Here is a 25,188-nt window from a genome sequence, read left to right as displayed (position 1 = left end):
TGAGAGCTGCCTGGAGTGTGTGGTGGGCGGGTAGTGCAGCACGACATGGGCCAGAGCCAGGCCCCATCAGGGTCCCTTGGCGCTGCCACCCACTCCTGGCTAAGAGGACGTGGGCGTCTCTGGACCCCTGGGGGGACTCCAGCCAGTCTGGGGAGGGTCCAGGATGCCCCCTGGAGGTGGCCCAGGGAGCTTCTGCAGGGGGAACTGCAGAAATTCATCAATGAAGGTCTGTGCTGGGATGGAAGTCCCTGTGACAGAAAATAGAAGTAGAGGCCGGGCACGGTGGCTCACGCCTGTAATCCCAGCACTTTGAGAGGCTGAGGCGGGCGGATCACCTGAGATCAGGAGTTCGAGACCAGCCTGACCAACATGGAGAAACCCCGTCTCTATTAAAAACACAAAATTAGTCGGGCATGGTGGCACATGCCTGTAATCCCAGCTACTAGGGAGGCTGAGGCAGGAGAATTGCTTGAACCTGGGAGGCAGGGGTTGTGGTGAGCCAAGATCACGCCACTGCACTCCAGCCTGGGCAATAAGAGCGAAACTCCTTCTCAAGAAAAAAAGAAAAGTAAAGAAAAAGAAAACAGAAGTAGAAGTAGAGCTGTAACAGCATGGTAAATCTGAAAACTGCAATGGTGTACAACGAAAAAAACTCCCTGCAGCACAGTAAATTCCATGTGCTGCCATTTTCTGAGCTTAAATCCCAGGAGTGGGCTAGCAGCTGCAGTGCCTCACACCTATAATCGCAGCACTTTGGGAGGCCAAGGCGGGCGGATCACCTGAGGTCAGGAGTTCAAGACCAGCCTGGCCAACGTGACGAAACCCCATCTCTACTAAAAATACAAAAATTAGCTGGGCATGGTGGCGGGCGCCTGTAGTCTCAGCTACTCTAGAAGCTGAGATAGTAGAATCGCTTGAACCCAGGAGGCAGAGGCCGCAGTAAGCAGAGATGGCGCCACTGCACCTCAGCCTGGGCAACAGAGGAAGGCTCCTTCTCAAAAACAAAACAAAACAAAACAAAAACCCGGCTGGGCGTGGTGGCTCACGCTTGTAATCCCAGCACTTTGGGAAGCCAAGGCAGGTGGATCCTGAGGTCAGGAGTTTGAGACCAGCCTGGCCAACACAGTGAAACTCCGTTTTACTAAAAATACAAAAATTAGCCAGGCGTGGTGGCAGGCGCCATAGTCCCAGCTACTTAGGAGGCTGAGGCAGGAGAATCACTTGAACCCAGGAGGCAGAAGTTGCAGCGAGCCAAAATTGCACCACTGCACTCCAACCTGGGCGACAGAGCTAGACTCTGTCTCAAAAAACAAAACAAGAACAAAACAAACAAAAACAAGTAGTGGCTCCTCTGCCTTGTTTATTGCTGTGGCCCAAGGGAGTGAGAGTCGCCGGACGCAGGGAAAGGCCACTGGGAACACAGGCATGGGGAGGTGTCTGTTGGGTGGGGTACCAGAACACATGGCGGGGGGAGCCCAGGGCTGGGTTAGAGGAGCGAAACACAGAACCTTAAGGGTGCCTGTGGGCTCCCTTTCCAGGCGGCAGGAGGAGGGCCTCTGTGTCCCACCCATCCTGGTGCCCAGGGAGGGGGCCTGGTGACGAAGGCTTCCTTCTCTCTGCCTCCAGAGACCTAAAGCCACAGCTCTTCTTGGGGAGGAGGTGATGAGAGCCGGCCCTGCTTCCTGAGGCTCACCTCTCAGTTCCTTGATACCAGTGTCCCGCCTGGAAATCCATAAGACGCTTAAGGCCCGGACCATGCCTGCCGCAGACACAAAGCCTGGCCCCAAACAGGAAAGCCCTGGTAAGGAGGAGATTAATGAGCAAATCTGTTTTGTCATCTTTTTTTTTTTTTTTTTCAAGACGGAGTCTTGCTCTGTCCCCCAGGCTGGAGTGCAGTGGCGCGATCTCGGCTCACTGCAAGCTCCGCCTCCCGGGTTCACGCCATTCTCCTGCCTCAGCCTCCCGAGTAGCTGGGACTACAGGTGCCCGCCACCTCGCCCGGCTAGTTTTTTGTGTTTTTAGTAGAGACGGGGTTTCACCGTGTTAGCCAGGATGATCTCGATCTCCTGACCTTGTGATCCGCCCGTCTCGGCCTCCCAAAGTGCTGGGATTACAGGCTTGAGCCACCGCGCCCGGCCTTTGTCATCTTTTAAAATTATTGGCCAGGGCATGGCATGGTGGCTCACGTCTACAATCCCAACACTTTGGGAGGCCAAGGCGGAGTTAGAGACCGGTCTGGGCAATATGGTGAAACCCCATCTCTACCAGAACAAACGACGACAAGATAGATATATTAGCTGGGTGTGGTGGTGCGCGCCTGAAGTCCGAGGTAGAAAGATCCCTTGAGGCCTGAATTCGTAAGACTGCAGTGAGTCGTGATAGCACCACTGCACTCCAGCTTGGGCGACAGACCCTGTCTCAAAAAGTAAATACATAGCTCAGGCTCAGTGGCTCATGCCTATAATCCCAACAGTTTGCAAGGCCGAGGTGGGCGGATCACTTAAAGTCAGGAGTTCAAGACCAGCCTGGTCAATATGGTGAAACTCCATCTTTACTAAAAATACAGAAAAATTAGCTGGTTGTTGTGGCGCACGCCTATAATCCCAGCTACTCGGGAGGCTGAGGCACAAGAATTGCTTGAACCTAGAAGGCGGAGGTTTCAGTGAGCTGAGATCGCGCCACTGCATTCCAGTGGCAGAGCGAAACTCCATCTCAGAGAAAAATTTTAAAAAAATACATTAATTGGCCAGGCCCAGTAGCTCACTCCTGTAATCCCAGCACTTTGGGAGGCCGAGGTAGGCAAATCACAAGGTCAGGAGATAGAGACATTCTGGCTAACATGGTGAAACCCATCTGTACTAAAAATACAAAAAATGGGCTGGGTGCAGTGGCTCACACTTATAATCCCAGCACTTTGGGAGGCTAAGGAGGGTGGATCATGAGGTCAGGAGTTTGAGACCAGACTGGCCAACACACTGAAACTCTGTCTCTACTAAAAATACAAAATTAGTGGGGCGTGGTGGCGGGTACCTGTAATCCCAGCTACTTGGGAGACAGGCAGGAGAATCGCTTGAACCCGGGAGGCAGAGATTGCAGTAAGCCAAGATTGTGCCACTGCACTTCAGCCTGGGCGACAGAGCAAGATACCATCTCAAAAAAAAAAAAAAAAGAAAGAAAGAAAAGAAAAATTAAAAAAAAAAAAAAAGAAAATAGGCCGGGCGCGGTGGCTCACGCCTGTAATCCCAGCACTTTGGGAGGCCGAGGTGGGTGGATCACGAGGTCAGGAGATCGAGACCATCCTGGCTGGCACGGTGAAACCCACCTCTGCTAAAAATGCAAAAAATAATTAGCCGGGAGTGGCGGCAGGCGCCTGTAGTCCCAGCTACTTGGGAGGCTGAGGCAGGAGAATGGCGTGAACCTGGGAGGTGGAGCTTGCAGTGAGCTGAGATCGTGCCACTGCACTCCAGCCTGGGCAACAGAGTGAGACACCGTCTCAAAAAAAAAAGAAAAAGAAAAAAAAAAGAAAATAATTATAATAATAATTAGGGCTGGGCCCGGTGGCTCATGCCTATAATCCCAGCACTTTGGGAGGCTGAGACAGGCAGATCGCAAGGTTAAGAATTCGAGACCAGCCTGGCCAACATGGTGAAACCCCATCTCTACTAAAAATACGAAAATTACCCAGCCATGGTGGTGCGTGCCTGTAATCCCAACTACTTGGGAGGCTGAGGCAGAAGAATCACTTGAACCCGGGAGGCAGAGGTTGCAGTGAGCCAAGATGGTGCCACCACACTCTAGCCTGGGCGACAGAGCAAGACTCTGTCTCAAAACAATAAACAATAAAAAATGAATAAATAAAATAAGGCCGGACACAGTGGCTCACGCCTGTAATCCCAGCACTTTGGGAGGCTGAGGTGGGCGGATCACGAGGTCGGGAGATCGAGACCATACTGGCTAACATGATGAAACCCCGTCTCTACTAAAAATACAAAAAAATTACCTGGGTGTGGTGGTGGACGCCTGTAGTCCCAACTACTCGGGAGGCTGAGGCAGGAGAATGGCGTGAACCCGGGAGGCGGAGCTTGCAGTGAGCCAAGATTGCGCCATTACACTCCAGCCTGGGCGACAGAGTGAGACTCCCTCTCAAAAACAAAAATAAATAATAAATAAAATAAAATAATTAATGTTATCAAGGCAACATACATTATAAATCAAAAGCTGCTTGCTACAAGGAAGAGAAGAAAGCTATCCCTGCCCACCCTTCACTCACTGGTCCTGCTCTCCAGAGACAGCTGCTTCAAACTCTTTTAGCTGTTTCTTCTAGTATTTATCTCCAGATGTTTGAATCATAAGCGTAACTGCTATTTTTGTTTTGTTTTGTTTGTTTTGTTTTTGAGACAGAGTCTCGCTCTGTCACCCAGGCTGGAGTACAATGGTGCAGTCTCTGTTCACTGAGTAGATAGAATGAGCCATTCTCCTGGCTCAGCCTCCCAGGTAGCTGGGATTACAGGTGCCTGCCAACACGCTTGGCTAATTTTTGTATTTGTAGTAGAGATAGGGTTTCACCATGTCAGCCAGGCGGGTCCCGAACTCCTGACCTCAGGTGATCTGCCCACCTCAGCCTCCTATGGTGCTGGGATTACAGACAAGAGTCACTGCGCCAGGCCAGAAACAGAAAAACTCTCAGCTGCAGCACTACTGACCTTTGGCATCCTGTGCACTGACAACGTTCAGCAACATCCGTGGCCTTCGCCAATTTATGTACGCAGAATAATAGCCCCCTAAAGATGTTCACCCCCAATCCCTGCAACCTGTGAATATTTATGCCACATAGTAGGAGGGAATTAGGCTGTAGATAAAATGTTTTCTTAAGAGGCAGTGTCTCACTATGTTGCCCAGGCTGATGTGTACTGGCTATTCGCAGGCATGATCCCACTACTAATCGGCACAGGAGTTTTGACCTACTCTCTTTCCAAACTGGCCCAGTTCACCCCTCCTGAGGCAACCTGGTGGTCCCCTGCTCCCAGGAAGTCACCATATTGAGGCCAAACAGTGCAGACACCTGGTTGACATAAGCCGCTATATCCTCAGAACTCCTGGACTCAATCCTCCTGCCTTGGCCTCCCGAGTAGCTGAGACTACATGTGCGCACCACCGCACCCGCGAATGTAAAATTAAGGTTGCTAATTCGTTGGCTTTTTTTTTTTTTGAAACGGAGTCTTGCTCTGTCACCCAGGCTGGAGTGCAGTGGCGCAATCTCGACTTACTGCAATCTTTGCCTAGGTTCAAGCGATTCTCCTGCCTCAGGCTCCCAAGTAGCTGTAATTATGGGCGCCCACCACCATGCCCGGTTAATTTTTGTATGATTAGTAGAGATGGGGTTTCACCATGTTGGCCAGGCTGGTCTCAAACTCCTGACCTCAAGTGATCTGCCTGCCTCAGCCTCCCAAAGTGCTGGGATTATGGGCCTGACCCACAGTGCCCGATCTAATTTTTTTATTTGTAGTACAGACGAGGTTTTATCATGTTGGTCAAGCTGGTCTTGAACTCCTGACCTCAGGTGATCTTCCCACCTCGGCCTCCCAAAGTGCTGAGATTTCAGGCGTGAGCCACCACGCCAGGCCAGCTGGCTTTTTTTTTTTTTTTTTTGAGACAGAGTCTCACGCTGTCGCCCAGGCTGGAGTGCAGTGGCGCGATCTCGGCTCACTGCAAGCTCCGCCTCCCGGGTTCCCGCCATTCTCCTGCCTCAGCCTCCTGAGTAGCTGGGACTACAGGCGCCCGCCACCGCGCCCGGCTAATTTTTTGTATTTTTAGTAGAGACGGGGTTTCACTGTGGTCTCGATCTCCTGACCTTGTGATCCGCCCGCCTCGGCCTCCCAAAGTGCTGGGATTACAGGCTTGAGCCACCGCGCCCGGCCTAGCTGGCTTTAATAGAAGCAGATTAGCAGCCAGGCGCGGTGACTCACACCTGTAATCCCAGCACTTTGGGAGGCCGAGACAGGCAGATCACCTGAGGTCGGAAGTTCACCCTGACCAACATGGAGAAACCCCATCTCTAGGAAAATTACAAAATTAGCCGGGCACGGTGGCACATGCCTGTAATCTCAGCCACTCGGGAGGCTGAGGCAGGAGAATTGCCTGAACCCAGGAGGCGGAGGTTGCAGTGAGCTGAGACTGGGCCATTGCCCTCCAGCCTGGACAACAAGAGCGAAACTCCATCTAAAAAAAAAAAAAAAGGGCGCGGTGGCTCATGCCTGTAATCCCAGCACTTTGGGAGGCTGAGGTGGGCAGATCACAAGATTAGGAGATCAAGACCATCCTGGCTAACACAGTGAAACCCCATCTCTACAAAAACACAAAAAAAATTACCCGGGTGAGGTGGCAGGCGCCTGTAGTCCCAGCTACTCGGGAGGCTGAGGCAGGAGAATAGCATGAACCCAGGAGGCGGAGCAAAACAAAAAAAAAAAAATAGAAGCAGATTAGCCTGGTTTATCCAGATAGGCCCACTGTAATTGCAACGGCTCTTAAGGGTGGGAGAGGGAGGTGAAGTCAGTGAGGGAATTGGGATGAAGACGGAAGTAGACCTGTAGTCCCGGAACTTTGAGAAGCTGAGGCGGATGGATCCCCTGAGCTCAGGAGTTCAAGATTAGCCTGGCCAACATGGTGAAACCCTGTCTCTGCTAAAAATTCCAAAAATTTGGTTGGGCATGGTGGCTCATGCTTGTAATCCTAGCACTTTCAGAGGCTGAGGCAGGCTGATCACCTGACATCAAGAGTTCGAGGCCGGGCGCGTGGCTCACGCCTGTAATCCCAGCACTTTGGGAGGCCGAGACGGGCGGATCACAAGGTCAGGAGATCGAGACCATCCTGGCTAACACGGTGAAACCCCGTCTCTACTAAAAAATACAAAAAACTAGCCGGGCGAGGTGGCGGGCGCCTGTAGTCCCAGCTACTCGGGAGGCTGAGGCAGGAGAATGGCGTGAACCCGGGAGGCGGAGCTTGCAGTGAGCTGAGATCCGGCCACTGCACCCCAGCCTGGGCGACAGAGCGAGACTCCGTCTCCAAAAAAAAAAAAAAAAAAAAAGAGTTCGAGACCAGCCTAGCCAATCTGGTGAAACCCCGTCGCTGCTAAAAATACAAAAATGGGTCAGACACATTGGCTCACGCCTGTAATCCCAGCAGTTAGGGAGGCCGAGGTGGGTGGATCACCCGAGGTTGGGAGTTCGAGACCGGCCTGATCAACATGGAGAAACCCTGTACCAAAATGCAAAATTAGCCAGGTGTGGTAGTGCATGCCTGTAATCCCAGCTACTCCGGAGGTTGAGGTGGGAGAATCGCTTGAACCCAAGAGGCAGAGGTTGCAGTGACCTGAGATTGTCCCACTGCACTTCAGCCTGGGTGACAGAGCAAGACTCTGACTCAAAAACAAATAAAATAAAATAAAATACAAAAATTATCCGGGCATGGTGGCTGGCGCCCATAGTCCCAGCTATGCCGGAGGCTGGGGCAGGAGAACTGACCGGGCATGGTGGCAGGCGCCCATAGTCCCAGCTACTCCGGAGGCTGGGGCAGGAGAATCGCTTGAACCTGGGACGTGGAGGCTGCAGTGAGCCCAGATTGCGCCACTGCACTCCAGCCTGGGCGACAGAGACTCCATCTCACAAAAAAAAAAAAAAAGAAGTAAGTAGAGATTAGAGTGTTGGACCACTGGCCTATCCCAGAGTCAAGTCTGGAAGATAGAAAGTGGCCATGAGTCAAGGGGTTCAGGAAGCGTCTAATAGCTGGAAAAGGCAAGGAGGCAGATTCTCCTCTGGAAACTTCAGACAGGAATACAGTGATCCCGACACCTGATTTTAGCTCAGTGTGACCCATGTTAGAATCTGGACTCCAGAACTAAAGATAATACATTTGTGTGTTTTAAGCCAAATTTGTAGCCCTTTTTGTTCTTTTTTTTTTTTTTTGAGACGGAGTGTCACTCTGTTGCCCAGGCTGGAGTGCAGTGGCTCAATCTTGGCTCACTGCGAGCTCCAATTCCCGGGTTCACGCCATTCTCCTGCCTCAGCCTCCCGACTAGCTGGGACTACAGGAGCCCGCCACCACTCCTGGCTAATTTATTTCTGTATTTTTAGTAGAGACAGGGTTTCACTGTGTTAGCCAGGATGGTCTCAATCTCCTGACCTCGTGATCCGCCCGCCTTGGCCTCCCAAAGTGCTGGGATTACAGGCATGAGCCACCACGCCTGGTCCGTGGTGTTTTTTGTTTTTTTTTTTTTTGAGATGGAGTCTCACTCTGTCGCCCAGGCTGGAGTGCAGTGGCGGGATCTCAGCTCACTGCAAGCTCCGCCTTCCGGGCTTTTGTTTTTTTTTTTTTGAGACGGATGGCTCTGTCGCCCAGGCTGGAGTGCTGTGGCCGGATCTCAGCTCACTGCAAGCTGTGCCTCCTGGGTTTACGCCATTCTCCTGCCTCAGCCTCCCGAGTAGCTGGGACTACAGGCGCCCGCCACCTTGCCCGGCTAGTTTTTTGTATTTTTTAGTAGAGACGGGGTTTCACTGTGTTAGCCAGGATGGTCTCGATCTCCTGACCTCGTGATCCGCCCGTCTCGGCCTCCCAAAGTGCTGGGATTACAGGCTTGAGCCACCGTGCCCGGCGGCCTTTTTTTTGAGACAGAGTTTCCCTCTTTGTTGCCCAGGCTGGAGTGCAATGATGCGATCTCAGCTCACTACAACTTCCGTCTCCCGGGTTCAAGTGATTCTCCTGCCTCAGCCTCCCGAGTAGCTGGGATTACAGACATGCACCACCACGCCCAGCTCATTTTGTATTTTTAGTGGAGATGAGGTTTCTCCATGTTGGTCAGGCTGGTTAGGCTGGTCTCGAACTTCCGACCTCAGGTGATCCGCTAGCCTCGGCCTCCAAAGTGCTGGGATTACAGGTGTTAGCCACCGCACCTGGCCTCCAGTGGCCATTTTTTATGGCAGCCTTGGGAAATTAATACACCATTAGATGCCAGGCACGCCCTGCTGTGACAACCAAACATGGCTCCAGACTTCCAAACACCTCCTGGAGACAAAAAATGCCCTCCCCTCCATTGAAGATGGCCGACTTTCATTATAAACTGCTGTTTCTTGATTTAGCCATCTCAGGCAACATCAAATAGCTTCCCACTAAATGAAATGAAGCTTTGGCTCTCTTGAAACCCAATCCCCTTATTTCTCCTCTCTGCGTCCTCCTAATATGACTCCATCGCAAAGTTTGGTGAAACCATTAATCAGTCAGGCGTGGGTGGCTCGTACCTGTAATCTCAGCACTTTGGGAGGCCGAGGTGGGAGGATTGCCTGAGGCCAGGAGTTCGAGGCCAGCCTGGGCAACATGGCAAAACCCCAGCTCTACCAAAAAATGTTAAAAATTAGAGAGGCATAGTGGCACACTCCTGTAATTCTAGCTACATGGGAGGCTAAAGAAGGAGGATCCCTTGAGCCCAGGAGTTCAAGGTTGCAGTGAGCCATGATCATAGCACTGGACTCCAGCTTGGATGACAGAGCAAGACCCTGTCTCAAAAAAAAAAAAAAAAAAAAAAAAACCTGAAAGATTAATATTTATATAGAATTAGCAAAAACTATGTAAATATTTTCTACTGAACCAAGTAGTGTACTATTTACATTTCCTTTCTCATTGATAGCTGTCTTATTTTCTTTGCTTGTCTTTCTATATACATTTGTTATTTTTCCTAAATACTCCAAGATATGTTGAACTTCTTACATCCTTACAATAACTTTTCCCAGTTTTCTTTTCTTTTTTTTTTTTTTTTTTGAGATCGAGTCTCACTCTGTTGCCCAGGTTGGAGTGCAGGGGCATAATCTCTGCTCGCTGCAACCTCTGCCTCCCAGGATCAAGCGTTTCTCGTGCCTCAACCTTCCAAGTGGCTGCAACTACAGGTGCATGTCACCATGCCCGGTTAATTTTTGTGTGTTTTTTTCTGTTTTCTTGTTTTGTTTTGTTTTTGAGACGGAGTTTCGCTCTTGTTGCTCAGGCTGGAGTGCAATGGCGCAATCTCAACTTACCACAAACTCCCCCTCCTGGGTTCAAGCAATTCTCCTGCCTCAGCCTCCAGAGTAGCTGGGATGACAGGCATGCGTCACCACACCCGGCCAATTTTTTGTATTTTCAGTAGAGACGGGGTTTCTCCATGTGGGTCAGGCTGGTCTCGAACTCCCGACCTCAGGTGATCCACCCACCCCAGCCTCCCAAAGTGTTGGGATGACAGGCTTGAGCTACTGTGCCCGGCAGCTTTTTTCAAGTGGCAGAATTGGGGTTTCAAGCCCCTTTCTGTCGTTTCTAAAGTCCAAGCTCACTGGGCATGGATCACTTGAGCACAAAAGGTTGAAGCCTCAGTGAGCTGTGATCGTACCACTCACTGTGTTACAGCTAGAGCAAGACCCTGTCTCAAATAAACAAATAAGTAAAGTTCAGGCTCGTTTATATAACATACTGCCTCTTTTCCAGTAGGGTTTAGATCTGGACCAGCCTTCTGGATGGCAGTGGGAGGGAGGTCCTGAGTGTGCCTGGCCCCCAAGGGTAGGGAGGAGGCCCCGTACTGTAGCATCCATCCAAACACGCCCTGTGCTGGGCCCAGTGTAAAGAGGACACGTTCCGTTCCTGCCTTCCAGAGGCCCCTTCTCGGCAGGACTGGCGAGAATTCCCTGGGCTGCGAGATGGACGTCACCACGTGCTGCCTTTCGAGTTGTCTTTCATGTAGGGATTTGAACGCCACTCCGTGAAGCCCGGCGAGGATTGACATGACACGCGCGGCCCAGAGGAGCACGGGGCTGGCTGCCTGGCCGAGCTGGCGGCGCGGACCTCCAAGCTGTCGGCTCGGGCTAGAGCGGCCGCTATGAGGACCACCGCTCTAGCCGGCACCTCGCTAAGGCGGAAGTCGCCACGCACACTTCCGCCGGGCGGGCCCGTTGCTGGGCGGGGCGGTGACGTTGGCCCGGAAGGGGCGGGCCCCCCGGGAGCCAGGCCGCGCGGCGCCGCGCCGGCCGAGAGAGGTCCGGAGCCCGGACCATGGCGGCTGCGGGGGTCGCCGAGGGGCGGCGCGCGGCCCTGGAGGCGGCTGCGGTGGCGGCTCCTGAGCGGGGCGGCGGGAGCTGCGTGCTATGCTGCGGAGACCTGGAGGCCACGGCGCTAGGCCGCTGCGACCACCCGGTGTGCTACCGCTGCTCCACCAAGATGCGGGTGCTGTGCGAGCAGCGCTACTGCGCCGTGTGCCGCGAGGAGCTGCGCCAGGTGCGGGGCGCCGGGGGCGCGACCGGGGGGTGGCGGGGCTCCCGGCAGCGGGAAGGGGACTTTGCCTTACTGAGGTCCGGCCGTGGGCCCGGCGGCGCCGGCTTCCGAGAGAGGCCTGGTGGGGCCACCCAGGGCGGGGTCCCGGCCGTGCGGATGACGGCGGGGCGTTGGGGCTGGGAGGCCGGAGGCTGCCGAGCGGGTTGGAGGAGTGGGCAAGCCCTGTGGGGACAGCCTGGGGCCTTACCCCGTGTCCCGAGGGTTCCTGTCGGGCCTCAGGAAGGGGCCTGATGAGATGGAGAACTCGGTGATCTGCTCGTCTTCGGGAGTTGATTTCCCAGGGGCCTCCATTCGGATGGAGGAAACAAGGCAAGGGGGACCCTCCGGAGGCCACCCGTCCTGGAAGCAGGGCGTCAAACTCTGGGCATTCTCAGCCCAGCTGTGTTTCAGGGCCCCCATTGGGTGACCCTGAGCAAACTCCTTCCGAGACTGACGTTTTCCTCTGTGGAGTGGAGGTGACACTAGCCTCGGAGGGACACCTGCCCACCAGAGGGGAAGGCCCCCTCCCGGTTCTTGGCGGGAAGGTAGAAAAGTGTTAGGAAGTTTTCGTCCTCCTCGCCGCCGCCCCCTTTGGCGCTCATCTCCACAGTGAATGGGAGACATTTTTGACTGTACAGACTTGGAAGTCCTGGAGGGGTCAGAGGGTACCATGCAGCGTTCCTCCACCCTCACTGCACTGCCAGCTGCTGACTGTGGGCACCTGGCTGGAGCCCCTTGGTTTGCTGAGCTTAGAGATTTGTTTGCTTCCAGCATTGTGAAATTCCCCCGGTTTGTTCAGAGAAGACTTCATTCAGCTGGTGACATCTGTCAGGAATCTAACTTTCCTCTTCTCAGAAGTGATGCAGAACAGTATTGAAGGATAGGTTCTTTCTTTTTTTTTTTTTTTTGAGACGGAGTCTCGCTCTGTCACCCAGGCTGGAGTGCAGTGGCCGGATCTCAGCTCACTGCAAGCTCCTCCTCTCGGGTTCACGCCATTCTCCTGCCTCAGCCTCCCGAGTAGCTGGGACTACAGGCACCCGCCACTTCGCCCGGCTAGTTTTTTGTATTTTTTTTTTTTAGTAGAGACAGGGTTTCACCGTATTAGCCAGGATGGTCTCGATCTCCTGACCTCATGATCCGCCCGTCTCGGCCTCCCAAAGTGCTGGGATTACAGGCTTGAGCCACCGCGCCCGGCCGAAGGATAGGTTCTTTCTTTTTTTCCTTTTCTTTGTTTTTTATAAGTAGACCTTTACATCAAAGGAGCTGAAGAGACGCTGAAATTCTCTGAGCAATTTGTGAGCATCTATCCTGTGCCCTTTTTGGAAAAAGACATTTGGAGATGCTGTCAGTCTGTCATGTGACAGAAGGAGGCTGACCCAGACCCCGGGGAGATCTGGGGTGCCGGAACAGTCACGGAGAACCTTGGCCCATGGCTTCCTCAGGGCGCTTCCTGGCTTTGCCAGAGCCTGCCTTGCCAGCCAGTCCTTCGTACTATGACATCACTCTCCAACAGCCAGGCTTCCTGGCACACCTGTAGCTTCCTTCTGGAAAGAAGACGCTAAGGAGTTCTTGGCACGTGAGGTTCCGGTCCAGGCTGCAGGTCTGATGCAAGACATGAGTGAACATCTGCGTGTGCTTACTCCGGCAGCCTCTGCCTGCTCTCATTCCTTGTAGCCCCACACCCTCCAGGAACTCTGTGGCCAGGGGCTGTGGCCGTGAGCTGTCAGCCGGGGTGCGGCTTGGCACTGGGTGCCCCTAGCCAGCTGCTTCTAGGGCCTGCCCCGCCTTACTGGGCTGAAGGAGGGGTCCTGGGAAGTCTGGTGTTTGCTGCTCTCCCTTCCTTTGCATTCGTCCTGTTTCCTTCCCATCTTGAACTTGCTGCCTCACTCTAGCCTCCTTTTTCCCTTACTGAGTTCGGCACCATCTCCTGAGTATATTCTGTGTCCCATGTGTGCTCAGGAATTCCCTCTGCAGCCCTCAACTCCTGAACCCTGGCGTTGTCTTGGCCTCCCTTATGGGACTAAGGCTTTGCAAAAATTGGGAGGAAAGGGTCCAGGATGCTGTATGGAATCAGCTGGCTCCATGTGCTTGTTAGTTCCACACACCTGGACCCAGACCTTCCCTGCGGAGGCTACAGCTGCTGCTCAGGCGAGGAGCCAGATGGGCCCGACCCCTGGCAGGTGCTGGGGTGGAAGCCGAGCCAGGCTCCCCTCGGCGGGAGGCAGGGGCGCTGGTCTCAACCTTGGCTGACAGAGTCCCTGGGGTGGTGGAGCCCCACGTTCTGGGCCTCTTTTCTGGCCGTGTCTTTCTCAAGGGCTGATTCCTGCTGTTTGCGTCTTGCTCGCCAGCTTGCTCTGGTCCCTGGTGTTACTGCGGGAGTCCTGATGAGGCTGTGGGCCCCCCAGGGCAGCCCACCCTCACCTCACAGGCAGGCAATGGGAGGGGGCACAGACGGCCAGCCCACAGTTACCCAAGGTCCCAGGTCAGGAGGGTGGCCTGCTGGCTCGGGTCATGCTTTCCTATTCCTATCGTTCCCCCCATCCCGTCCTCCGTGACCCTGGCCCTGTCTGTAAGATGCTCCCTGCTGCTGTCCCCATCCGGGCTCCGTGGAGGTCTAGGCTCTCTAGATGGCGCTGGGAGCCATCCACAGGGTCCCCCTCCGCACGTGTGGGCAGGCCCTCACCGCTGCCCTTTTGTGTGCCCATGGCATGCTGGGGAGTGTGGAGCTGCAAGGCCCCAGGCAGACACCTGTCCCTGTAGAGGGTCCTGGGGGCCTCCTGTTCCTAGGCAGGTCCCCCCTCTACCTCTCACTCTCCTTGGGGCCTGGCCTGGCCGTCTCCAGGGCTCACGTAGAGCGCCCTTTCCCCGATCATTTGCTGCATAGCCCATCCCCAAGCCTCTCCCCATGGGTTCTGTACTTCTGTCTTCAGACACGTGACCCTCTCCTGTCGGGGTGACCTAGATGTCTTGTCTCCCTCTGTAGCCCCAGCCATCTCCCCCCGGCCCCCCACATCCCACCGCAGCCCCCCACATCCCACCACAGCCATCTCCCAACGGCCCCCAAGTCCCACCCCAGGCATCTCCCCCAGGCCCCCAAGTCCCCTATCCACAGCCGTCTTCCCCTGGCCTCCGTGTCCCCTACATCCCCTACTCCCAGCCTGGCCGTGCTGGAGTACCACCAGGCTAGTTGGCTCCTCGGTTAACCGTGCCTGACTCCAGCCTGTCCACTATGCTGTGGGGCGCAGCCTCATCCAGCCCCCTCCTCACCCTCAGGGAGGGTGATGCTGGCCGTGCCAGGCTGCGCTGCTGTCCCATTGCCCGCTCCTGAGGTCTGGGTGGCCAGGCCTGGTCTCCCTGCCTGTCTGAGGATGGGCAGCCTCAGGCCCCCACCAGCAGGTGGTATTTCCCTGCTCCGGCCCTGTGGCCCCAAACCTGCATGCCCTCCTGCTCTAGTAAACGCGGCCTTGGGCCCACCTTGCTCGCAGACATTGTTCTTTCCCAAGCCTCTTCCTCTTCATGAGCCCACCCAGTGCATCCTTTCTCTTGTCTCGTTGCTCCGCTCAGGTGCCCCGCCTGGGTTACCCCTGCCAGCTAGCTGTTCAGGAGGGACGAATACCCTGGGTCTTGCTGCCTCTGGTGCTCGGAGCACCTGCCCCAGCTGCTGGGCAGATGGACACCCGTCTAGATCCCACATGGGGCATGTGGCCCTCCTGTTCCAGCCCACCCTGGATCCTTCATCTGGGTGCTGTCAGTGCACCCGGGACCCGTCCGGCCCTGCCTCTACCCAGCTCCCTGCAGCTCCTCCGCCCCGAGCTGCTCCCTGGCCTCAGAAAGGCTGCCTTGACCGAGTCCGCCCGCCCCACCAGTGCCATCCCACATAGGTTCCTCACGACTTAGGATGTACTAGCATCGCATGGGGCGTGGGTGCCTCCAGGCGGCAAGGACAGAGGAGTCTATGTGCTCCTCAGCGGGGCCTGGCCCTGTGCCCGCACTTGGTGGCACTCGGGACGCCCGAGTGGAGGCCGGCTGCATGTTAGGGTGCCTTGGATGCCCCTGTGCCTGCAGCCTGAGGAGTCACCACCCAGGGTTGATGAGAGCGCGCGGCTGAAAGGAGGGGTGCCAAAGTGGGGAGGTGGGGCTGGGGACGCCCCTGGCATGGGTTTCCTCGGAGGAAGGAAGTCGTTTCTTGGAGTCTGATGGGCTTGAATGCTTTTTGGCAGCCTCACGGGCTTCCCTCACAGGCTGCTCACCTGGCCGCCTCACAGGCAGACACTGGCTTCCTCGCCCGCCTGCCGCTGCGGCTTCGGGAGCTGTGGTGGGGGCGTGGTCCTGTGTGGTTCCGGGAATCCCGGTCCTCAGCTGCCTGAGGAGGCTCGCGCTCTTGGTCCCAGCAGCACTCTGAGTGGCTCCACAGAGTGTGCCCGTGAGGGTCAGGCTGGAAGGCAGGGCTGGGTGCCAGCTGCCCTGAGGGCAACTGCTGTGGAAAGAGGTCACACAAGGCCCAGAGCCTTTCCCTGTGTTTGGGGTGTGCAGAGGGGCTGCTCAGGAGGAGGAGAGCCAGGGGACAGGTCAGGGTGGTGTGGCCCGCAGTGACTGGCAGCCTTTGTAATGGGGCTCTGGGTGGGGCCGCGTCTCCCATCTGAAGTCATCGTGGGAGGCAGCTGTGATGAAGTGCCCATCTGAGTCCAGCGGGTGACGGGGATGCAGAGGGGGCCAAGTTCATCCTGCCCAGCCTTGCCTGACGTGACGAGGGGAGGAAAGGTGTGGGCTGCTGCTCGTGCAGCCTGCGCTGCCCACCCCTCCCTCGTGGAGCCAGCTCCTGTCAGTGGGGCGCAGTGCAGCGGCCTGTCCTGGCGGAAGTGCAGGCTGAGCTCTCCTGGTGATCCTGACCCTCCTGGGGAGCCAGGTTTAATCACCTGCTCTGGGGGACACAGACCACCCCAGGACCGCCCGAGTACGTGTGGGACTGGCTCTCCTGCCAAGCCTCAGGTTTCCCAACTTCACGGCCGTTCCGGTCTGACATCCTCTTTGGCTAAGGCTAAACATAACATGACCTTGGCGTGACTCTTGCCAAGGTGAGGACGTCCTCCTGCTGTGGATGTGCCCATGAGGCCTTGAGCTGCTCTGAGGGCTTGAGCCGAGGCAAGTGACCAGTGGCAGGCTTGGGACGGCGATGGAGCCAGAAGGGGGCTTGACCAACTCAAGGGGTGGGTGGCACCAATCTCCGCAGGCGTGGGGGCAGCAAGGGTCCTAGCCAGTAGAGCTTCGTGGAGAGCAGGGGTGCTGACCTGAGCGGGGATGCCAGGGTCGTCTGTGGAGGCACAGGGCAGAGGGCAGGTCCTTTGGCAGCCAGCTTTACAGGTGCCAGAGACCCCTGGGAAGGGGGCCACGCAGAGGCTCTGCAGCGCCTGCTGACTCTGTTTGGAGCTGAGGTGGCTGGCTTGAGCCTTGGGCCGTGGCGGCACCATGGAAACGTGGGGGTGGGGACGCCGGACAGGGCCTTGTCACCTGATGTATCCCCGGCTGGCCGCCATTGGTATTCCCTTAGCAGCTGCTTGGAACATGTTTCTTCTCTGTCCCTGAAAGCGCAGCAGCGAGAGCGACAGCTGCTCGGTTCCCAGCAGGGTGGAGTTGCTGGGTGAGGGCCCTGGCCGGTGGGGCGTCGCCGCTTTGGGACTGGCCTGGCCGCCCCCTGGTGGAGAGGCCGGGTGTTGCGTCTCTGTCCTCTGTCCCCGGCCCTAGGCAAGCGGGTTGGGGTAAGGAGGGGAGGCCTAGGTCAGGGTGCCAGGGGCCGCTGCCTACCGGGGCCTCCTAGGAGAACCATTTATGCCTCACTCCTACTCAGCGGGGCCGTGAGGGCTCCCTTGCCTCTGAGGCTCTGTTGCATTCCAGGTGGGGGTCCCATCCCAGTTCTGTTCACTATCCCTCTGGTTTTTGGCTCTAGGTGGTCTTTGGGAAGAAGCTTCCTGCCTTTGCCACCATCCCCATCCACCAGCTGCAGCATGAGAAGAAATACGATATCTACTTTGCAGATGGAAAGGTGTACGCATTGTACAGGTAAGCAGAGCGCCTTCCTGGGTCCTGGCTTCCCTGTGACTGTGGCCCTTCACGTCCCACTCTCCTCACAACCGGAGGCACTTCGGGGGCCACATGGTGCACCAATGCTGGGGCCAGGTGCCTGGCTTCCCATCCTGTGACTGGGGATGCTTACCAGGCCCTCCTGGGGGTAGAGCTGGTGGGTGCGCTGGGGAAAGGCATGCCCAGCTGGTGCAGCACCTGCCTCAGGGGCTCCTTGAGGGGCACGCGAGCTTGTGTGAGCCAGGCCTGTGGCCTGAAAATTCAGTAAAGGCACAGCTTTCCCAGGGCTGGTCTCTCAGGGGAGGGGCAGCTCCTGGGCTCAGGGCTAGAGCCAGGCTTCTGACCCAGGCCGTGTGCAGGCTTCACCCAACCCGTGGCCTTGCATCTGGCCTGGGTCACGGGCCTGGGGCCTGGTGAGTGGCCCCACTCCCGGCGGTGACACTGAATGTTCTGGGGCCGTGGGCGGCTCTCGGTGTCTTCCTAGGCAGCTGCTGCAGCACGAGTGCCCGCGGTGCCCCGAGCTGCCGCCTTTCAGCCTCTTCGGGGACCTGGAGCAGCACATGCGGAGGCAGCATGAGCTCTTCTGCTGCCGGCTGTGCCTCCAGCACCTCCAGGTGTGCCCCCAGTGACCCCGGAGAGAGCCTAGGCGGTGGGTGGTGCTGGGGATGCAGTCACACGGCTGGGAGGGGCTTGTCCACTTGCTGCTTCTGGCCCTGGATGGTCCCCGAGGGTCAGGCTGTACGTGGCAGGGAGGCTTCCGGTGGCTGGCGGGGCCCTCTCCTGCCCCTTGCTGCTCCGCCGCTGGCCTGTGGGAAGAGGCAGGAGGCCTGGGGTCCCCCAGCCTGTGCCCAGCCCCCGTGCCTTGCAGATCTTCACATACGAACGCAAGTGGTACTCGCGCAAGGACCTGGCCCGGCATCGCATGCAGGGGGACCCCGATGACACGTCGCACCGCGGGCACCCGCTCTGCAAGTTCTGCGACGAGCGCTACCTGGACAATGACGAGCTGCTTAAGCACCTGCGCCGCGACCACTACTTCTGCCACTTCTGCGACTCGGACGGGGCCCAGGACTACTACAGGTGGGCCGGGCGGCAGACAGACAGATGACCCTCCCTCCCCCAGGGCGTGGGGCTAGCCGGGCTGCAGCCCTCCTACCGACACCCCATCTTCTGCCAGCGACTATGCCTACCTGCGCGAGCACTTCCGGGAGAAGCACTTCCTGTGTGAGGAGGGCCGCTGCAGCACAGAGCAGTTCACCCACGCCTTCCGCACCGAGATCGACCTCAAGGCCCACAGGACGGCCTGCCACAGCCGCAGCCGAGCCGAGGCGCGCCAGAACCGCCAGATCGACCTACAGTTCAGCTACGCGCCACGACACTCGCGCCGGAACGAGGGTGAGCAGGCGCCTGGCCTGGACGCCCCCCGGGCGGGGCCCCATGACCGTGCCCTGCTCTGGAGCCTCAGACGAGCTGTGGGTGCAGGAGGTGGCCTCTGGCCGAGCTGCAGTGCCTGAGCACCCCTCGTGTGCCAGGAGCACTTGCTGCCTCAGGGTCTCGGATCTGCTGCCCTGGGCGCCCGGGGCCCTTCCCTGGACCAGGAGGCTTTTACTGAACATCTGCTGTGTGCAGATCCCACCTGGAGCTTGGGGACCCTCCTCTGCCTTCCCACTGCTCCTGTGGCTTGGCACCCAGGTCGTAGAGGCCCATGGCTGGTGTGGATCCTGCAAGGCTCCTGTGCCATCCTGGGCTCATGTGCACTGTGGGTAGGAAGGCTTATTGCTGTCCAGGCCTGAGCATTGGCAGGGTGTGGCCTTGACAGCAGGCCTGTCCCTCCTATTGTCGTCCTGGGGTCCCGGGAAGTGACAGGCTGTCTGCTGGCCGCAGGGGTCGTCGGTGGCGAAGACTACGAGGAGGTGGACAGGTACAGCCGCCAGGGCCGAGTGGCCCGGGCCGGCACTCGCGGAGCCCAGCAGAGCCGCCGAGGAAGCTGGAGGTACAAAAGGTGGGGGGCCTTCCGTGCTGCTGACATTCTCCTGTGGTGACCGTGGCCAGTGGCCAAGCTGGGAGTAGGGGTGGGGTCAGGCATTGTGGCCAGAGTTTCTGGGGTTCTGAGTGGCAGCAGGGTCTGTTCAGTGTCTTTGGTGAGCAGAAGTTTTTTCCTCTTCCAGTTCTAGCCACAGCCACAGATCCCGGGGTTGGGGTGGGTGAAAGGGGCCTGTATCAATTGGGCGGCCACCGCAGCTGTACGAGGAAACACTGGCCTGGCGGCCCTGCAGGGCAGAAACATCAGACCTCAGATAATTGCCCCACGCACTGGGCCCAGGACTCTGCCTGCCTGAGGCATTGGTCTCGGGCTGTGCTCAGCCTGAAGGCGGGCCTCCTTGTCCCAGGGAGGAAGAGGACCGAGAAGTAGCAGCTGCTGTCCGGGCTTCCGTGGCTGCACAGCAGCAGGAGGAGGCACGCAGAAGTGAGGACCGGGAGGAAGGCGGCCGGCCCAAGAAGGAGGAGGCAGCGGTGCGGGGTCCTGAGGAGCCCCGTGGCCCCCGGCGCCCACCCCGGACTCAGGGTGAAGGCCCAGGTGAGTTAGCCCTACCTGGTGGCAGCTCTGCCCAGGCCAGGAGGCCAGTGGCCAGCTTTGTTTTTGTTTTTGTTTTGTTTTGTTTTGTTTTGAGACAAGAGTCTCACTCTGTCCCCCAGGCTGGAGTGCGGTGGCATGATCCCGGCTCACTGCAACCTCTGCCTCCCGGGTTCAAGCGATTCTCCTGCCTCAGCCTCCTGAGTAGCTGGGACTACAGGCCCATGCCCCCACACCTGGCTAATTTTTCTATTTTTAGTAGAGATGGGGTTTCATCGTGTTGGCCAGGCTGGTCTCAAATTTCTGACCTCAGGTGATCCGCCTACCTCAGCCTTCCAAAGTGCTGGGATTACAGGCGTGAGCCACCGCGCCCAGCCTAGTGGCCAGGTCTTGACGGGCATGGTGCCTGGGACGCTGCGGGCCTTCACCTGGGAGGTGAAGAGCACCCTTCACTCTGTCCCCACACCCTGACCTGACCTGGGGGCCTTGTGTTCCTCACAGGCCCTAAGGAAACCTCGACAAATGGTCCTGTAAGCCAAGAGGCCTTCCCGGTGACGGGCCCAGCCACCCCATGGTGTGTGAGGGTGAGGGTGTGGGTGCCCAGGGGTGAATGGTGCAGGGTGGGCGGGTGCGGGCGGCCACAGGTGGGTGCCGGGAGGGCAGGTGTGGAGCCACGGGGCCTGATGGCTGTTGACCAGTTCTGCTTCCCTGCGCCCAGCACCCTCCCACCACCCAGCCCTAAGCTCAAGGACGAAGACTTCCCCAGCCTCTCGGCCTCCACTTCCTCCTGCTGCTCCACTGCAGCAATCCCGGGCCCTGTGGGGTTGGCGCTGCCGTACGCCATCCCTGCCAGGGGCAGGAGTGCCTTCCAGGAGGAGGATTTCCCTGCCCTGGTGTCCTCGGTGCCCAAGCCTGGCACCACCCCCACCAGCCTCGTCTCTGCCTGGAACAGCAGCAGCAGCGGCAAGAAGGTAGCACAGCCCCCACCCTCAGCGCAGGCTACCGGAAGCGGCCAGCCCACCAGAAAGGCTGGGAAGGGGAGCAGGGGCGGCAGGAAGGGCGGCCCGCCCCTCACACAGGAGGAGGAGGGTGGCAGTCCGGCCGCTCAGGAGCTTCTAAGCACACGCCCCACGGGCTCCATCTCCTCCCCACTGGGGCCAGTCTCTATCCAGCCCTCTAAAGTTGGCAAGAAGAAGAAAGTGGGCTCAGAGAAGCCTGGCACCACACTGCCACAGCCCCTGCCCGCTAGCTGTCCCCCTGGGCCTATGCAGGCCCTGGAAGCTCCGGCCAGCAGAGCCGAGGGACCAGTTGCTGTCGTCGTTAATGGACACACAGAGGGCCCGGCCCCTGCTCGGAGTGCCCCCAAGGAACCCCCAGGGCTCCCAAGGCCCCTGGGGTCCTTCCCCTGCCCCACGCCACAGGAGGACTTCCCAGCGCTTGGCGGCCCCTGTCCACCCCGGATGCCACCGCCCCCAGGTACGTGTGCAGGCTCAGGCCTGCTCCCTGGGTGTTGGGAGGGGCCGGGGTCAGGCTGGAGCCACAGGCACAGTCTACAGCTGAGTGGTGGGGACCCCTGTGCGCTGCTGTTGGCCACCCACATGACCTCCAGCCTCCCGTTAACTGCCCTGTGTCCCTTGTCTCTCTTGAGACCGGCCCTCATGGTGCCTCCCGGGGCTGAGGGTGCATGAGCTTACGTAGGCTGGACCTGCCACACCGGAAGCATGGTGTGGGCGCTGGCCCTGCGCCTGCTCTGCGGGGAAGGGGTGGCTGTGGACAGAAGCTGGCCCTGGAGGCCAGGCAGCCCGCGGTCAGCGAGGGTCCCCTCTGGGTCTTGTCCTGCCACCCCTCAGGCTTCAGCGCTGTGGTGCTCCTGAAGGGCACACCTCCCCCACCCCCGCCGGGCCTGGTGCCCCCCGTCAGCAAGCCGCCCCCAGGCTTCTCTGGCCTTCTGCCTGGCCCCCACCCGGCCTGCGTTCCCAGCCCCACCACCACCACCACCACAAAACCGTAAGTGTGGGTGGGCTGCCTGGCGTCCACCGGGGGCTGGAGGAAGGGTACCTTTCCCTTGGGCCATTCTAAAGGCTGAAGCCTCCACCTTCTCTTAACCTTCTGACTCCTAGACCCAGGCCGCCGCCGGCTCTGCAGGCCTACCTAGTCCCCGAGAACTTCCGGGAGAGGAACCTGCAGCTCATCCAGTCCATCAGGGACTTCCTGCAGAGCGACGAGGCCCGCTTCAGCGAGTTCAAGAGCCACTCAGGGGAGTTCAGACAGGTCAGGCGGGCCCGGGGCGGGGTGGCCAACCCGTCGTCATCCAGGGCCCAGGCCGGAGGGAATGACTGAGTCTGACTCTCCGGCGGCAGGGCCTGATCTCCGCAGCCCAGTATTACAAGAGTTGCCGGGACCTGCTGGGGGAGAATTTCCAGAAGGTCTTTAACGAGCTGCTGGTCCTACTGCCCGACACAGCCAAGCAGCAGGAGCTCCTGTCTGCACACACGGACTTCTGCAACCGCGATAAGCCTCTCGGCACCAAGTCCAAGAAGAACAAGAAGAGCGCGTGGCAGGTCACCACCCAGCAGGCGGGCCTGGACTGCCGTGTGTGCCCCACCTGCCAGCAGGTGCTCGCACACGGCGACGCCAGCAGCCACCAGGCGCTGCATGCCGCCCGGGACGACGACTTCCCCTCCCTGCAAGCCATCGCCAGGATCATCACGTAGCTCCCGCCAGCATGGCCAGAGCCATCGCACCATGAGCGCCCTTCCTCCTTCCTTCCTCTCCGGGCTGCCGGGCAGCCAGGTAAGGCCCAGTGAGGCCACCTGGCCTCTTGGTTGGCCAGGCCCACCAGGAAGTCACCAGGATGGTCCACCCGCCCTGTTGGCACACTCAGGTGGGAGTCCACCCCTGCCTCAGTGGTGGGCCAGTCTCGGTTTGCATTCTTGTGCTTTTGGGAGGCGCCAGGGGAGGGAAGGGCTGGGATGCTGGGACCTGTTGTTGCTGGCAAAGCCAGAGGTCACAGTGGCCTGATCTGGGCCCTCCCGAAGCTGAGGGCTGCCGCCCCTGCGGCCTCAGAGCTGAAAGCTGCGGCTCCACAGGTGCCAGAGTCAGATGTCACAGGTGTGTGTTGTGTAAACAGTTGGCTGTTTCGTGCTTCAAGAATATTCAGGATTAAAAGCAGACAAGAAATTGTGCTACTTGAAGTTGAATCTTTTTATGAGACAAGCTAAAGCTGAATCTGGGATCTTAAATTGCCTCTGACCTTTTATAAGACAGTTTATCTTCAAATAAATTTATTTTGCAATACCACACATAGCTGGTGTTCTGAGCTTGTCTGTCTTCTGAGTACACCCTGAACCCAAATTTAAAAACAGGGTGGAGGGGACATCTGAAATACTGCAGCAAAATAATATGAGCATTATTATCTGGATCTAGGGTTTTTGGAGGGAGACCAGACATATACGGTAACCACTTCTTTCTGCTTCCAGCACATATAAGTAGGAAAAAGGCTCTAAACACAGCCACATTCAAGTAAGCCCAAGAATATATTCTTAGAGAAAGTGGGGATATTTCTCTAAGCAGAAAGGGGCTACCATGTGATGAAGGGCCAGTGAGTGGCCTCCAGAGGGGCTGGGTGGGAGCCATGTGGCAGCATTGGCATTGCCCCCTGTGAAGCTGAGGACTTGGACGGAGCTCCAGTGTGTCTTCTGAGTGATGGCCATGCTGGAGCCGGCGAGAACATGAGAGGCTGGTGGAGGCCACCTGCATTCCCCCTGCACCAGAGGTGCCTCACAACTGATGCCCACTTTGCAGGGGATCACAGGTTCCTAAGCAAGACCAGTCCCACAGGAAAATAGAGCAGTCTGGGAAATGGGCCGTTTCCTTAAGGTTATTGGAAAGAACTTCTCTTTCTGGGTCTGGCTCTCAGGCTGGAGTGCAGTGGTGTGATCTCAGCTCACTGCAGTCTTGACCTCCTGAGACTCAGGTGATCCTCCCACCTCAGCCTCCTGAGGAGCTGGAACTACAGGTGTGCACCACCATGCCCAGCTAATATTTTTTGTAGAGAAGGGGTCTTGCTATGTGCCCAAGGCTGGCCTTGACCTCCTGGGCTCAAGCAATCCTCCTGCCTCGGCCTCCCAAAGTGCTAGGTTACAGGAATGAGCCACTGTGTTTGGCAAAAAATGACTTTTTTTTTTTTTTTTTTTTTTTTGAGATGGAGTTTCACCCTTGTTGCCCAGGCTGGAGTGGAATGGCGCGATCTTGGCTCACCACAACCTCCGCCTCCTAGGTTCAAGGGATTCTCCTGTTTTAGCCTCCCGAGTAGCTGGGATTACAGGCATGCACCACCATGCCTGGCTAATTTTTTGTACTTTTAGTAGAATTTTTTGTACTTTTAGTAGAGACGGGGTTTCTCCATGTTGGTCAGACTGGTCTTGACCTCCTGACCTCAGGTGATCTGCCTGCCTCAGCCTCCCAGAGTGTTGGGATTACAGGCATGAGCCACCGCCCCTGGCTAAAAAATGACTTCTTAAAGAAGGAGCAAGAACTAGAGGAATATGAGGCAACATTTAAGTGGCAGTTGCTGTGACAAGCACTGCTGCAAGCTCCACACGCCTTACCACAGTAATCGTCACCCTCCCACACCATAGGAACCACAGTGACCCTTTTACAGGAGAACCTGAGGCATAGACAGGTTGAGAGACTTACCCAGGATGACTGAGCTAGAAAGTGGCAAAGCCAGCATCTTGGTTCCAGAGATGGTTCTTAGCTGTGTTTCACTCAACCAGGAGGTTATGGAAAATAACCAATTAGAAATCCTAGGAATGAGGTTGGGTGTAGTCGCTCATGCCCGTAATCCTAGCACTCTGGGAGGCTGAGGCAGGTGGATAACCTGAGGTCAAGAGTTCGAGACCAGCCTGGCCAACATGGTGAAACCCCATCTCTACTAAAAACACAAAAAATTAGCCGGGTGTGGTCATGCATGCCTATAGTCCCAGCTACTTGGGAGGCTGAGACATAAGAATCACTTGAGCCTGGGAGGTGGAGGTTGCAGTGAGCTGAGATCTCACCATGGCTACTCCAGTCTGGGTGACAGTGAGATTCCATCCAAAAATCCTAGGAATGAAAAGGAATTGAGATAAAAACCCCAATAGATGGGTTCAAAAGTAAACACCACCAAGCTGGGGGATGTAACTGCAAAAGGTACTGGTGAGAAGCAGGGAAGG

The 25,188-nt window shown here is 57.3% G+C and overlaps 1 protein-coding gene and 1 long non-coding RNA gene across 5 annotated transcripts; one reads left to right on the top strand and one right to left on the bottom strand.

The window, feature by feature from the left end:
• Nucleotides 1–1,335: 1,335 nt before the first annotated feature.
• LOC102138605 (uncharacterized) lies at nt 1,336–10,925 on the bottom strand. Its single transcript, XR_012429625.1, has 3 exons — nt 10,487–10,925; nt 4,001–4,140; nt 1,336–1,798 (listed from the first exon to the last, which is right to left on the bottom strand). It is a non-coding gene; the product is annotated as an uncharacterized lncRNA (long non-coding RNA).
• Nucleotides 10,926–10,989: 64 nt separating this feature from the next.
• Nucleotides 10,990–23,274, top strand: ZNF598 (zinc finger protein 598, E3 ubiquitin ligase). Of its 4 annotated transcripts, none has more exons than XM_045382215.2 (12): nt 10,990–11,283; nt 17,264–17,376; nt 17,882–18,011; nt 18,266–18,477; nt 18,575–18,792; nt 19,282–19,390; nt 19,788–19,975; nt 20,474–20,546; nt 20,691–21,448; nt 21,823–21,979; nt 22,093–22,243; nt 22,333–23,274. In XM_045382215.2, the coding sequence occupies exons 1-12, from the start codon at nt 11,062–11,064 to the stop codon at nt 22,684–22,686; spliced, it is 2,685 nt and encodes an 894-aa protein (XP_045238150.2). In that variant the 5' UTR covers nt 10,990–11,061; the 3' UTR covers nt 22,687–23,274. The 4 variants fall into 4 exon arrangements, with proteins under 4 accessions (XP_045238150.2, XP_045238149.2, XP_073884655.1 ...); XM_045382214.2 differs by having other exon boundaries at nt 19,282–19,399; XM_074028554.1 differs by lacking the exon at nt 17,882–18,011.
• Nucleotides 23,275–25,188: the final 1,914 nt, after the last annotated feature.

This window comes from Macaca fascicularis, chromosome 20, assembly GCF_037993035.2.
Source record: "Macaca fascicularis isolate 582-1 chromosome 20, T2T-MFA8v1.1".
Lineage (NCBI taxonomy): Eukaryota > Metazoa > Chordata > Mammalia > Primates > Cercopithecidae > Macaca > Macaca fascicularis.
This window is presented reverse-complemented; position numbering and strand designations above follow the sequence as displayed.